At 39.5% G+C, this 14,424-nt stretch overlaps 1 protein-coding gene across 8 annotated transcripts in view; it reads left to right on the forward strand.

The window, feature by feature from the left end:
• Positions 1–14,424, forward strand: part of LOC109711691 — a 44,950-nt gene that overhangs the window by 15,584 nt on the left and 14,942 nt on the right. For all 8 annotated transcript variants that reach the window (XM_020234854.1, XM_020234855.1, XM_020234847.1 and 5 more), the window contains one exon: positions 8,333–8,432. In XM_020234854.1, coding sequence (XP_020090443.1) covers positions 8,333–8,432 — 100 coding nt within the window. The remainder of the gene's footprint in view (positions 1–8,332; positions 8,433–14,424) is intronic.

The raw sequence follows: 14,424 nt of genomic DNA on the forward strand, positions 1-14,424 counted from the left end.
GTATCGGTCCCGGGACGTGACACACACAGCCCAAGATTACCAGGCGATGTGAGACTCGTCTCGCTAGCCTTGTCATCCAGACCCTAGCATAGCCAGTCACGTTGTCATATAGACTCCGGCATAACCTATTACCTTGTCTTTCAGACTCTGGCTCAGCCGAGACTCGCCACATATTTTCGGCCGGTGATTGGCTCTGATACCAAATAAGCCCACTAACAATAATAACTCATTGGGCCCAAACACCGGCCCAAAATGCTTAAGCTCAGTTATTATTACTAGTGTCTAAGTTTCTTATATACCCAATCACATCCCTATTCCTATTCGTTGTAGGATTATTGGGGTGTGACACGATAGTAGCGGAGAGAGGAAAGGGTGTAACTCCTTAGTTAAAAGCCCTTCCATTTTGATGTTCTTGTAGAGTACCCTTGGACAGTGTATAGCAAGGAGTAGAAAATTAAATAAAAATGTAACTTATATTTTGGCCTATATATGTAGGAGTAAAGAAAAGAAAAAAAATGTAAATGTAATGAATGAGAACAAATGTTTGTAATAGTTTAGCTATTTTATATTGTTGGTACTTTCCTTGCGCAATTGTTATATAAATTCTATTCCTGTTTGAAATGTTTTGATTTGTACTGTTTGTGACGCCTTTGGTAGATAGAAAACACTCTGTCCGTTGGCAGGTCTGTGCGCATACCTGATCTGACTAGAATGGCAATCTCGAGGCGTGACAGTTCAATTTCCACCATTCATTTTGGCATAATTTACTTACTAAGTAAACGATGCCAAAAAAATTAAAATTTTATTCCTAAGAACTTTATATATACTAGATCATATTTAACGATGTAGATCGTTGATTTGAACACTCTAAAATCGAAAACGAGACTATAGTACTGGAGCTCCGATATTATAGATAGTATAGTAGCCTCATTCTATATATATATATATATATATATATATATATATATATATATATATATATATATATATAGAGCTTGGCTGGTATACTATCGGTAGCACGGAGGCCTCTGTGCTATCAAGTTGTTTTTTATGATGCGGCTTCCAAATAGACTGAAAGTATTTGGAAACTAAATTTGATAATTTTTTGACATCATTTGGCTAGTGATTGAAAGGTCTCAAAATTGATAATTTTAATGGTAGATGTGATGCGTTGGTGAATTTAACGGTGTAAAACAATTTAAATCTGATGAAATTTTTATAGAAATTTTCTTCACTATTTAGAGTAAGACCAGTACCTCTCTGATCTTAAATTCAAGTCTTTTATCATCATTTCTTATGAGATTTTTATTTCAACCGTTTATTTTTAGACTACTTGTTCACTAGCCAAATGATGTCGAAAAATTATGAAATTTAGTTTCCAAATACTTTCAATAGTGTAGATCAAGTCTAATGGAGCCGATCGTCGATTTGGAAGCCACATCATTGAAAACAACTTGGTAGCACGGAGACCTCCGTGCTACCGATAGTATCCCAGCCTAGCTCTCTCTCTCTCTCTCTCTCTCTCTCTCTCTATATATATATATATATATATATAGTTGAGTTAGAATACTATCGATAGCAAACGCGCTCCGTTGCCACCTATTTGTTTTCGATGATGGAGCCTCCAAATCGACGATCGGCACTGTTGAACATGATCTATACCACTTGAAGTATTTAGAAATCAAATTTCATACATTTTCAATATTGTTCTCTTATTCATTGAGTGGACACAAAAATGAACGGCTGAAAATGAATATTCTTTAAAAAATGATGATAGAAGTCTTGTAATCAAGATCAAGAGTGTAGATCTTGTTTCAAATAGTTTAAAGAATTTTCTAACAAAAATTCAATTGATTTGGATATCTTTACGCCGTTAAACGAGAAAACGCCTCATATCGACCATTAAAATTACAAATTTTAAAACCCTTTGATCATTAGGCAAATGATGTCGAAAAGATTTGCAATTTGATTTCTAAACACTTCAAGTGGTATAGAGATTTCAAAAAATTACGAAATTTATCTTCTAGAAGTTTCAAATACTCTATATCATGTTCAACGGTGCCAATTGTCAATTTGGAGGCTCTATCATAAAAAACAAATGGGTGGTAACGGAGCCTATTTGCTATCGATAGTATTCTAGCTCAACTCTCTCTCTCTCTCTCTCTCTCTTTCTCTCTTTCTATGTATATATATATATATTCTGGCTACTATGCTCCTATGAGTACGATGATAGAGCTGCCGAATCGACGATTCATACCGTTAAACATTATCTAGAGTATTTATAACTTCTAAAAATCAAATTTCATAATATTTTTAAATCATTTGCCTTACGATCAAAAGATTTCAAAATTGACAATTTTAAACGGTTGGTGTGGGATACTTGCTAGTTTAACGGTGTAAAAGAATCGGAATCGGTTGAATTTATAATAGAAAATTCTATTCACCATCTAGATAAAGATTAATAACTCCGATCTTAAATTGAAGGATCCGATCAGCCATTTTTAGGACATCGTTTGATTTTGACCGTTCATTTTATGCCCGTTTGATGGACTTTATTATGATTTCGAAAAATTACGAAATTTATCTTCTAGAAGTTTCAAATACTTTATATCATGTTTAACGGTGTGGATTGTCGATTCGGAAGCTCCATCATCGAAAACAACTTATGAATACGAAGGGCTCTATACTCATAAGAGTATAGTTGCCCTACTCTATATATATATACATATGAACGACGTCCTAAAAATGGATGATCGGATCCTTTAATTTAAGATTGGAGTTGTTAATCTTTATCTAGATAGTGAATAAAGTTTTCTATCAAAAATTCAACCAATTACGATTCTTTTACACCGCTAAACTAGCAAATATCACATACCGGTTTTTAAAAATTGTCAATTTTGAGATCTTTTGATCGTAAAATAAATGATGTCAAAAAATTATAAATTCGATTTCTAGAAGTTTTAAATGTTCTAGATAATGTTTAATGGTATGGGTCGTCGATTCGAAAGCTCTATTATCGAAAACGACTTACGAGTATGAAGGCGATCATACTCATAAGAGTACAGTAGTCGGACTGTCATCACCCCGGGGTCCCTTTTTGTGCAAAAGAAAGCGGAAGTGCTCAAATTTTAAGCGGAAGTGCTCAAATTTTCTGCGGAAGTGCTTAAATTTTTTTTAGCCTTGACCCAGGGGATGATATACCCGCCACAAATACAGGGATTTCACTGTTCACACAGATAGAGTTTCCCCTGTATTTGCGCGGTGTCGCATAAGTACAAGATACAACCACAACATACAAACCATGTTTACATTCATCACATTACAACAATGATTTATATTCCATCAGCCGCAAGGTTAAACTGTTTCATTCACAAATCCACATTTATTATTTGAAAACGTTTTTCACCCAGAAACTCGTTTTGAAATACTAGAAGCTCAAAAGAACGGCAAATCTTTTTTAAAACCGTTTCCCACACGAAAATCTTTTCTTTTTAAAAAACCAGCTACCACGAGGGGTAGAAAACCATTTTTATAAAACCACACGAAAGTCACGATTATTTTCATTCAACAATCAAAACCAAGATGCGGATGAACTAAAACCAAGTTAAGTTAAATGACAGTAAACTGAACCACAATTAGTAGTCTATTATTCAAATAGAAAAAGGGAGAGAGTCTAAAACCGATAATAACTAGGCCGGGGATGCTACTGTCGCTATACGTGTGCCTTACGCCTCGTCCCGACTCGAACCGCCAATGTCACCTGAAATGGAGGGGTGAGAAACCAATAAAGGGTCTCCCAGCCGGTACCGCAAGCCGACGAGGGCGAGTGTACTTACTGATAACCAAAAAGTAGCTATGAAGGTGATACAGTAGCAATGATGAATAGAAAAGTAAAGCATGCAAATGCAACTACCGCTACTGTAAATAATATGCCTCAACCGGACAACCAGTCCAAAGTATCAAATCAAGAATCCGCCGTGTCGGTCTTAGAACCTCAGGCAAGTGCCACACTGCTCTAATGGCATATGATCCTAGCATAAGCTCCTGGGCTTACGGGTCGGAAGCCCAACCACTTTTCCGAAAAAGAACACTGTTGCAGTGGCCAAACCGTTGGTGTACGTGAAATGCGTACCAGCAGTGGCGAGCGATGCAAATATGATCAATAACCGTAAGCAAGTAGCCGACAATCAACCCCTCAAGGTATGCCGATCGAATAGGTCATCAACTAGAATCTCAACCGACCAACTAGGTCACACCGGTGTCATGTTATGAACTGAGATAATCGTTAACCACTCTACTCCTAAATCATGCTAGTTAGATATAGAGATGTAATCGAGTAGAGTAACAAATAATGAAGTCATATGGTGCTAGGCTCAATAGTGTAGGCAATGCGAAAGCATAAAGAGAGGGTCGAGGGAACGTCATCGGGCGTGCACCACTAAACCGACTTTCGATCGAAGTACCCACCTGTACCAATGTCGTGCCTGTCTCCGAACTAGATCAGATCGTCAACCGGACCTACGAAGGGTCTACTAGGTCAGTGTCCAATCCCACTAACCCATGATGTACACTCACAACCCCACATATTTCCCTGTGGAATCGGTTTCCTGAAATCGATAACCGTAACTTGTTGAAACTCTCGAAAATTACACCGGGATGCCGCCGGGACCCACTAACTGTCCTGGAACTCACCGACTTGTGCCACGAGTCACCCGTTGCCTCAAAACACCTCTTTTTGGATGTCTAGGCAACAAACGCGGAGTCTCACATTAAAACCATTATCGTCGGATAATCGTTCCGATTCGGTTCCCGGAAGTGTCAATTTGGACACCGGAACCCACCGTCGCTCACCTGTCATCTCGAACTCTCGAGATGACGATGGTGATCACCCAACAAGGCTCGGTGACAAGGTACAAAGCATTCTAGTACCGTCGGGCAAAATCCGAACCGAAACCGAGTTCTGCCGGCGAAATTTGTCGAAAAACGCATTGAAATCGATTTTCGATTTCCGCGAAGGGCCAGTCTAGAGGTTGACCACCACACATGTGCGCTGCCCGCAGTAGCCGCAGGGCGGCATTTTGCATAAAAGCCCTTAAAACTACACATAATTCCATTAATTGAAGTGAAAAACAGAGTTTTTATGGACCGTTATCGCAAACCGAGGGCTTTTGAGGTCAGCCAAGACACGGGCTGATAGGTCTCGATATGTTGGAGGCCGTGCTCACTATCCGGAGCACCGCGGTTCGCTGCGAAAAGCGTGGGAGCAAGCTGAAGTTCAGCGAACCGTGCACGCGAGGAGCAAATCGGGCCGAATACATGAACCGGGGAATCGCTGACGACAGACGAGGTGAGCACGGTGATCAGCACTGACCAGAGGTCACCGTGCTTGCCTCCAGAGGCATCGGAACAGCCTCGGATCGTCGGAATAGTGCAGCCAACCCAGAAATACACAAAAATTGGGCTTATAAAGCTTACTGGGAAGGGGAGACTAGGCCACGGCCGGCGGCGGCTTGGCGGCAGGCGCGCCGGTGGCAGGCGGGTGCGAACGACAGAGGGAGGCTAGGGCGCTCACTGGCCGGCGGCGGGAGGCATCGGTGGCGATTCTGGAGCAACCCGAGCCTGCACGGGCTGAGCTCGGGCTCATGGTTCCACGCGGGACTCGGTAGCGGCGAGGGGTCGGCGGAGGCCGGTGAGGGGGCGGCGAGGGCGGCCTCAGACGGCGGCGGCATGAGGGGAGGGGGTTGAGTCTCCCTCCTCTAGGGTCAGCCTAGGCCGACCGTAGGTTGCACAGATGGCAGCGGCGGCACTCGGCGACGGCGGCAGTTGGCCGGGGGTTGCCGGCGGTCCGATGAGGCACAGGTGGGGGAGCCCGAGGGGAGAAACCACCTAACCTGCACTCGGGCAAGGATGAATGGAGGAAGGTAGTGGAGATGGAAAAGAAGGTGAAGGCGGTAGTGGCGGTGGCTGGCCGGCCGGGGTTCGGTCGGAGGCGGCCGGGAGGCGCGCAGCGCATGAGGATGAGGGAGGAGGGGCGGTTGGGGGCAGCTGGTGCTAGGGTTAGGGTTTGCTCCATGCAAAAACCCTAGATGGTCATTATATAAATGTATGTAGTTTTGCGCAAAAGTCCACTAATTTTCATAATTTAAGTTGAGTCCCTCACAGTGCAAGTAAAATGCGCTAACGTACCCCTATGTTCGATTTCACGCAAATCGTACATAAAATGTAGGGCTTTTCGCAAAATTTCCGTTTCGCCATTTATGACCCCTCCTCGATCCTCGCGCGATATCAGGAGATCCGTCCGTCAGATTTGCGAACGGACTGCGGCACTGCGCTAGCGCGTTCAGCACGACCGAGACATCAAACTCATGACTTTGTTTCACCTGGTTCGGTCGTAGATTCGCGACGGAATCCAACCTCTCTCTCCAATCTACTTAACCACATACACACACACACGTATATATATATATACATATATAATCAAATTTAATTCAAATTAGATTTCGAATTTTTAATTTCCAGATTTCAAATGTCTAAGATATTTCACGGGCTCTCTCTCTCTCTCTCTCTCTCTCTCTCTCTATATATATATATATATATATAGAATTGAGCTGAAATGCTATAGATAGCAAACGGGCTCTGTTGCCACCCATTTGTTTTCGATGATGGAGCTTCCAAATCGACGATCGGCACCGTTGAACATGATCTATACCACTTGAAGCATTTAGAAACCAAATTTCACGTTTTTTCGATATTGTTCTCTTCTCCATCAAATGGACTAAAATATGAACGGTTGAAAATGAATATTCTTTAAAAAGTGATGATAGGAGTCTTGAAATCAAGATCAAGAGAATAGATCTTGTTCTAAATAGTTTAAAAAATTTTCTAACTAAAATTCAATTGATTTGGATATCTTTACGCTGTTAAACGAGAAAACGTCTTATATCAACCATTAAAATTATAAATTTGAAACCCTTTGATCATTAGGCTAATGATGTCGAAAAGATTTGAAACTTGGTTTCTAGATTCTTTAAGTGGTATAGATTATGTTCAACGGTGCCGATCGTCGATTTGGAGGCTCCATAAAAAACAAATGGGTGGTCACGGAGCCCGTTTGCTACCGATAGCATTCCAGCTCAACTCTCTCTCTCTCTCTATATATATATATATTTCAAATTTTGAAAATTTGAATTTAAATAACTTTAAACTTCCAAAACTCAGTTATTACAACAACTTGCTTTCACAACAGTAGCTATGGTAAGGTTATGTTTCACTGTAATTTTAAAAGGAATAAAACTGAGGCCTTGTTTGGTGTTGTTGCCCTTTTCTTTTGGCTTATTTAAATAAAATTTCCACATGAAATAGTGTAGGAGGGGATGGAGAACTGCTTGCAATCCTTACATTCAAGGTATTTGTCTGACGACAAATATTGAAAGCAACTTTTTCTTTTTTGCTTTCAAGAATGTTTTTAAAGAAGTTGTCATCCATCACTTGCTAGGGTGCATTGCAAGCCAGCTACCATTACAACAAAAAAAAAGCCCTTTCTACTGGTATATCAAATTACATAGAATTAGTCTTTAAAATACAAAAGAAAATGGCGACAATGCCAAACAAGGCCTAACTTTGATGTATCCCTCTACCGCGAATATAAAAAACATGATTTTTATAATAACTTGGAAGATTCATAAATTAACAGTTGGATCTTGCAAGCTGGTTCTGGTGAATTTTTGGATTGACATTCTAAAAGCTAACCCTTCTTTCGGGCCATTATAACCAAGTGAAGTGTTTCACTATGAACAGGTTATGGACCGTAGTTTCGAATCATCATCCATTGAAACTGAAGCATTTTCATCTTCCATTTCAGATTTGCAATCGCATAGTCAAATCATGGTTTTGATTGGCGTTTAATTGTTCTGATGTCCAGGGGAATATTGATGTAAAATTTTACAAAATATTACAGGCTACATTCTTGCTTTCTATGCAAATGCATAATAAAATATGTTAACGGAGAAACCCTCTAGTTTCCTAATGTTGAAACCTACGAACAATCTGACATGACTCTAAAATTTGAAAGTCTGGATAATATTGGTGCTATACACAAATTGCTCTTTGTACAATGTTAAGGAGTATTTGTTAAATTTGGCTTTTTTACATGGCTTAATTTTGTAGCAAACCAAGAATTCTATAACTTCATTGTATTATTTACTTTTTTATTGACCAAAAGTGACTTAGTATCATGGTTACTCATGCCATACCGTAACTCTACTAAGATAGTGAACTATGAGTGCTTTCTCAATGCTTCTAACTTTGTTTCTCTCGCCCACAATATTTCCAGATTTCTTGTGGAGCAACTCGCAAAAGTTAATCCAGCTTGTATGAGTTGTGACGAGAGGCTGGCCTTCTGGATCAACTTATACAATGCCTTGATAATGCATGTTAGTTCTATACCAATTGTACTTTCTTCATTGTTATTCACATCTATAGTCAGCTGGTCGACTGCAAGATATTCTTGTGATTAAGGATAAAAAATAGTAGAAAATTTACCATCATCGCAGTGCATTTTATTGAAACTAAATAATATTGTGGTAATTTTTCTTCTTTTCACCTTTACAGTAATCAACTCTTTTATTAGGGTATGTTGCAGTCTTGTAGTTCTCATTTATGAAATTTGACTTTTGTTGCTTATTCAGCATATGTCAATTTGGCATTAAATTGTATTTCTGCTTGAGTGTAAGGATGCAAATCTTTCTGGTACTGTACTTGGCATTGAACCACTGTGTTTTATAAATAGCTACTTTTGGATTCCAATGACATGATCAGATTTAGATGGGTGAGATGCTTAAACTTGCATTGTTCATTGATCAGCCAATAGTAATTTACATTATGTTTTTTTCTTAGATTTGATTTGATAACTTTACCAAACAAAAAATACATCTAGGAAAGGGTAGTTACTTTTTTCTGGTGTTATTAGAAGCACACTGTTCTTATTGCAGATTGAGGCTTCACTTGGGAGTGGGTTGGCTTGATCATGCCTAAGCTAAACGCCTAAACCTGTGGTGGAGCAAAAGCATCTTATGTGATGCTTTTTGCCTGCAGTGATTTTCTTGTGCATTGATATGTAAACTAACCATTGCACAGTCGCTAGAGAGCACCCGTCTTGGCTCGCCAAAGTGAGGGCAAGCTTATTTGCAGACATGCCTAAAAAGCCTTTTGGAGCTTATCTAGGGATGCAAAACCAGTCTTTCTTGCTTTTGTGCTCATTTTTCATCCTGTACTCTGATAATCATTGCCATCAAATTTGTTGGATCTCTACTTTAGTTAGAGAGGGTGATAAGTCAAGAATGGTTAAGTGATGCAGAAAATAAAGCTCCTTTCATTTTTGAGTATCTGATTCAGGCTTAAATCATTCAGTTTTAGTTAGTTTGGCTAACCCAAGTCCTTTCTTCAAAAAAAAAGAGGCCCAAAACTCGTTTTCCACTAAAAGCAAATCCAAACTCAAACTCCGCAACAAAAACCTGACTCCAAACCTTTAACTTAAGCCTACCTAATAAAAAACCACTATGTTGGGGGAAAAAAGGACCGTTCGGCTTCCCAGAATCACCTCGTCTTCTATGCCACCCTTTCTGGATAAACCTTGGAGAACCGTGTTGTGTTGAAAACAAAGAGAGCAAGAAAATTATGATAGGAAAGGCTCTTGATATTTTGATGCTTTGTAAGACAGCTTTTGATGAATAGAAATTCCTATTCTTGTTCTTTTTTGTTGCCACGATGATCTTCTTCCCAGTGTGATCGTCGGCGCTTCTTCTTCATGCCGAGATCGTCTTCTTCCTCAACTTGATCATTGTTCGCTTTCTCCTCTTGTCGAGACCAACTGTTGCTCCTACTTTTCTTCTGGGTCCCTGCCTCTTCTTTTTCTCTGTTGCCAAAGTTCTACCAGTGATCTGCCGCCCTCATCGATCGTGGATCTCCTACAATCACGTGATCGTTGCACTTCTTGTATCTTACCTTGTCCATCATCCTCTAGTATCCCATTATCCCTTTCAATCTAGTCTTCCATCATTACCAGCAATCTTTCACGAAACAACTAAATCTAAATATTTTAAGTCTGATAAAACCGAACTTACCTTTTAATTGCGAACTATTATATGTATTTTCAATTGGTCGCTATTATCTCATATATTGAATGTTTATCGTCATCTTGATCTTAGTATTGCATCAATTTGATTTTAATTTTCTGCCTTGCTGAAAATTTTCATCCTTTCTTATTTTAATTTTAGTGAAGTTCTCTAGAATCGATGAATTGAACCTATTTTATTTCAAGGAATTGCAACACACAAAAACAAAGTTGAAAATTCAGATTTTGCAACCCTCGGTTTGCATCAATTGGTACCAAAGCAAGTTCCTTCTATAGGAATGCTTGTTTTCATCTTGAACATTTTTTCTTTTAAAAAAAGATTGTTTGCTGCCCTAATTCAAAGAGTATTGAAGATCATCTTGTTCTATTTTTTGGGCCAAAACATTTTCAAAAATAACATTACTTCATTGATCAACTTGGAAGCATTTAGTAATGGCGGACCATAGTGAAAATCCTTGGGATTGGAAAGAAGTTTATAAGAGAGAATAAGATTCCATGAGAAACATATAAAATCAAATGAATAACATTCAACAACTGTTAGAAAGATTAACTATGCAACAACAAAATATGGGAGAAGAAGATTCTAAAATGACACTAATTTTGACAATCCTACTTAAGAAATCCTTTTTTTCAAAATCAAGAAAATCTCTCAATGGGATCAATGGATTAAAGCAGACGTAAGTTCGTTCGAGGGTAAATTACAACCAAGGTTTCAAGCAAAGTTTTAAGTGCCCGTCGGCACGGGCCGTATCCACTGTGCCGTACCGTGCCAACAAGATACCGGCACGATACAGATCCCGTGCCGATGACACAGCTCAAAACCCTCTATTCTTTAAATTGGTAAATAATTTCCTCAATAAAGTTCAAAAGATGTGATAAAAAGACATAATAAATAGTTAGAATATTTTGTTGCTAAAGAGAATAAATATTTTATGCTATTATGTGTCGGCACACAAGAATTTTTTTGACCAGCACGCATCGGCACGGCTCGGCACGCACCGTGCCGTACCGTGCCGCCAAGTTTTCGGCACGACCCTGTGCCACGACACTTATGGTTTCAAGTGCCCGTCGGCACGGGTCGTATTCACTGTGCTGTACCGTACCAACAAGATACCGTCACGATATAGACCAGGTGCCGATGGCATAGCTCAAAACCCTCTATTCTTTAAATTAGTAAGTAATTTCCTCAATAAAGTTCAAAAGGTGTGATGAAAAGACATAATAAATAGTTAGAATATTTTGTTACTAAAGAAAATAAATATTTCATGCTATTATGTGTCGGCACACAAGAATTTTTTTGACCGGCACACATCGGCACGGCTCGGCACGCACCGTGCCGTACCGCGCCGGCAAGTTTCCGGCACGACCCTGTGCCACGACACTTAAATCCTTGATTACAACTAAATAATTTGTGAACTCGCTAGACAAAATAGAAATAATTTTTTGAATGAAAAGTATTACTCGAAGACAAAAAAGTTAATTGAAAGGGCATGCCTTAATATTGTGGAAACAAGCCCAAAACGATAGGGTTAGAAAGAGTAAGGAAAATATTAACTTGTGGGAAAGAATGAAAGGAAAACTTAAGAATTTTTTTTTATCGACTAATTACCATTAAAACATTTAAATTTTTTTTACAGTCTTAAGGGTCTAAGCCTCTACAAGAATCATTGAAGAATTGTACACCCTTCAAGCTCATAATGAACTTAAAAAGAATGAAGAATAGCTGATAGCTTGCTACCTAGCAGGTCTTCGCCCCCAAATCCAAGACGAGTTGGCCCTTTTAACTTTATATAGTGTTGACATAGACTATAGTCATGCAACTTCTCGTCCGGGAAATGCGAGTGGAAAGAAAACCATATAAACCAGGCCTATCCCAAAGAATGCTAGTCAAACCTCTTTAAACCCTATTCAAAACTAAAGGGTAAAGGAATTTTAGGTGCTAAACCTGCCGATTCTAGCATAATTTGTTATAAATGTAAACGACAAGACATAAATCATCTTGTTGCCCTTAGAGAATTGGTTCTAGAGCCAATCTAATAAAAATTAGGAAGAGGATGAAAATGACAAAAAAACTATGGAACAAGCAGATGTAGATGAGATTCCTGACGAGTTCTCCTGATGCGATTAGAACAAATCTAATGATCCATCGAGTCCTAGGAACCTCTAAGTCCACCCAGGATAATTAGCAACATTGTAGCCTTTTTAGAACCATCTGTAGTCTAGGGGGTAAGTTTTGCTGTCTTATCCTTAATAGTGGGCGTACTGAGAACTTTGTTTCTCGAGAGATGGTTGATAAACTCAAAATAAAAATTGAAAAACTTGCACAAACCTACAAAATATCTTGGTTTAAGGACGGGAATGAGTTTCCGATAACCGAGCTGTTACGCCCCGATACCGCTACCAATTTGGTCCGGTTCGGGCGCGTCGAACAGACGCCGAACGGACAGCACCTCCCCTGTCCGCCCAAGGCTAAGCAACGAGATCATGTGCAAGAATTTGCCTAGGAAAAGAAATTCATTACATATACGATAAACAAAGAGCACCACAAGTGCTAACGAGTAAGAGCAAGAATCACAAGTGGCATACAAGTGAATAAAGAGAGTTAATCTAGCTATTACAACCATTCAGCATTCATCTTTAATTTACATTTTCATCTCCTAAAATGTAAATACAAGTTCACCTCCAAAATACATAAGTAGCTCTCCAGTGTCTACCCAGAATATACATCATCATCTCTAGTACATGAGGGTACTCTAAATGCATATAGAAAGCTACTAACTACCTAGGGCGCTATGCCCTTGCCGCATTCCTCGCCCGACGAACTCGTACTCAGCCCTGCAACAAAGTGTGGTGAGAACTATAGAAATATAGTTCTCAGTGGATTCGGCCGCCGACTCCGCCGATTTTTTCACTAGGTTTAAGCAGGCACAGATAGATTGATAGATAGATAGGTAGAAATAAACTGCAACTATATTCTACCATGCCTTCAATGATGAGCAATGCATGCAATGTCCATTTTGCAATAATTTTACTATCATGCTAGTATAATGTCATGAGCATATATGCAACATAGTTATGCAATCTACCAACATAAACTATGTCTACTCAAGTATAAATGCAAATCTATTATGCCATTCATGTTCTTTACCCAATCTGCTTTTCTAAACCGAAGGTTACGCCCTCGACTCTCTCAAAACTCATATGTGAGGAGAATTTGCACTCGCAGACCGAGACCGTCTGCGGGACAACTACGTCTGCCCCTATCGTGAAGTACTCCAGAGACCACTACTTGAGTGGAGTGACCACCTTAAGTGTAAATAGACTAGTGAGTATGATCCAATCCTCACAAGAGGATACCCTATCTACAAGGGTCATAGTGCCTCTGCTGCACAGTTCACAATGCACAATTCATTACTCGGGAACTCTACTATCCCTAGAATCATGTCATGTTTACTACTCTAGATTTGATGCCACTCGTTCAATCATTGTAGTAAATATTTTCCAACTAGTTGACATGCCACTCGTTCATGTTTAGTGTTTCCACTACACTAATCCCAATGCCACTCTTCTAGGCTAATACATGTCCAGGTTCATCTCTTTATGCCACTATAGGATTCCATGCCACAAGACGCAATCCTCATGCATCCCTAGTCCATGTGTCAAGCCTACAATGCCACTCTACTAAGAAAGCATGCAAGGAATTAGAATTGCAACTATCTACTAACCCTATAATGCATAATGTTAATATATGAATATGGTCAAAATATAGAACTTAGACATAAAAGGAAACCCGGTTGCTTCGGGATGGACACCCCCCACTTCTTAATGCTACTAAGAGGCTAGGGTTCTAATTTCGTGATTTTTAGATGCTTCCTCGGCGTTCCAGGCGAAAACAAAGCCAAAAACGCCTTTTTCCTCAATATCTCTTGCGTAGCCTTGACGAATCATCAAACCGAGCGCATGAACGCGTTCGGAGACCTAACAATTAGGTTAGAGAGAGATCAATGTAGCTCAAAACCCCTCATGAGCAAAAGCCCTCTTTTTTGGAGCCCTAGAATCTCAATATTGCAAGAACCCAACATCAAAGCTCTAGATTTATGCATAATCCATCTATTAAGCAAGCTAGGGTTCCAACAAAACCATCTCTAGAGGATAAAACCCTATCCATAGGCATCTACCATGAGAGAGTTCAAAAGCTTACCTCTACAAGCTTTCCTCGCCAAGCTAAGGAAGAATATGGCAATGGAGATCCTCTCCTTGGTCTTCTTCTCCTTCTTTTTCTTCTTCTTCTT

Source organism: Ananas comosus, linkage group 6, assembly GCF_001540865.1.
Source record: "Ananas comosus cultivar F153 linkage group 6, ASM154086v1, whole genome shotgun sequence".
Taxonomy (NCBI): Eukaryota; Viridiplantae; Streptophyta; class Magnoliopsida; order Poales; family Bromeliaceae; genus Ananas; species Ananas comosus.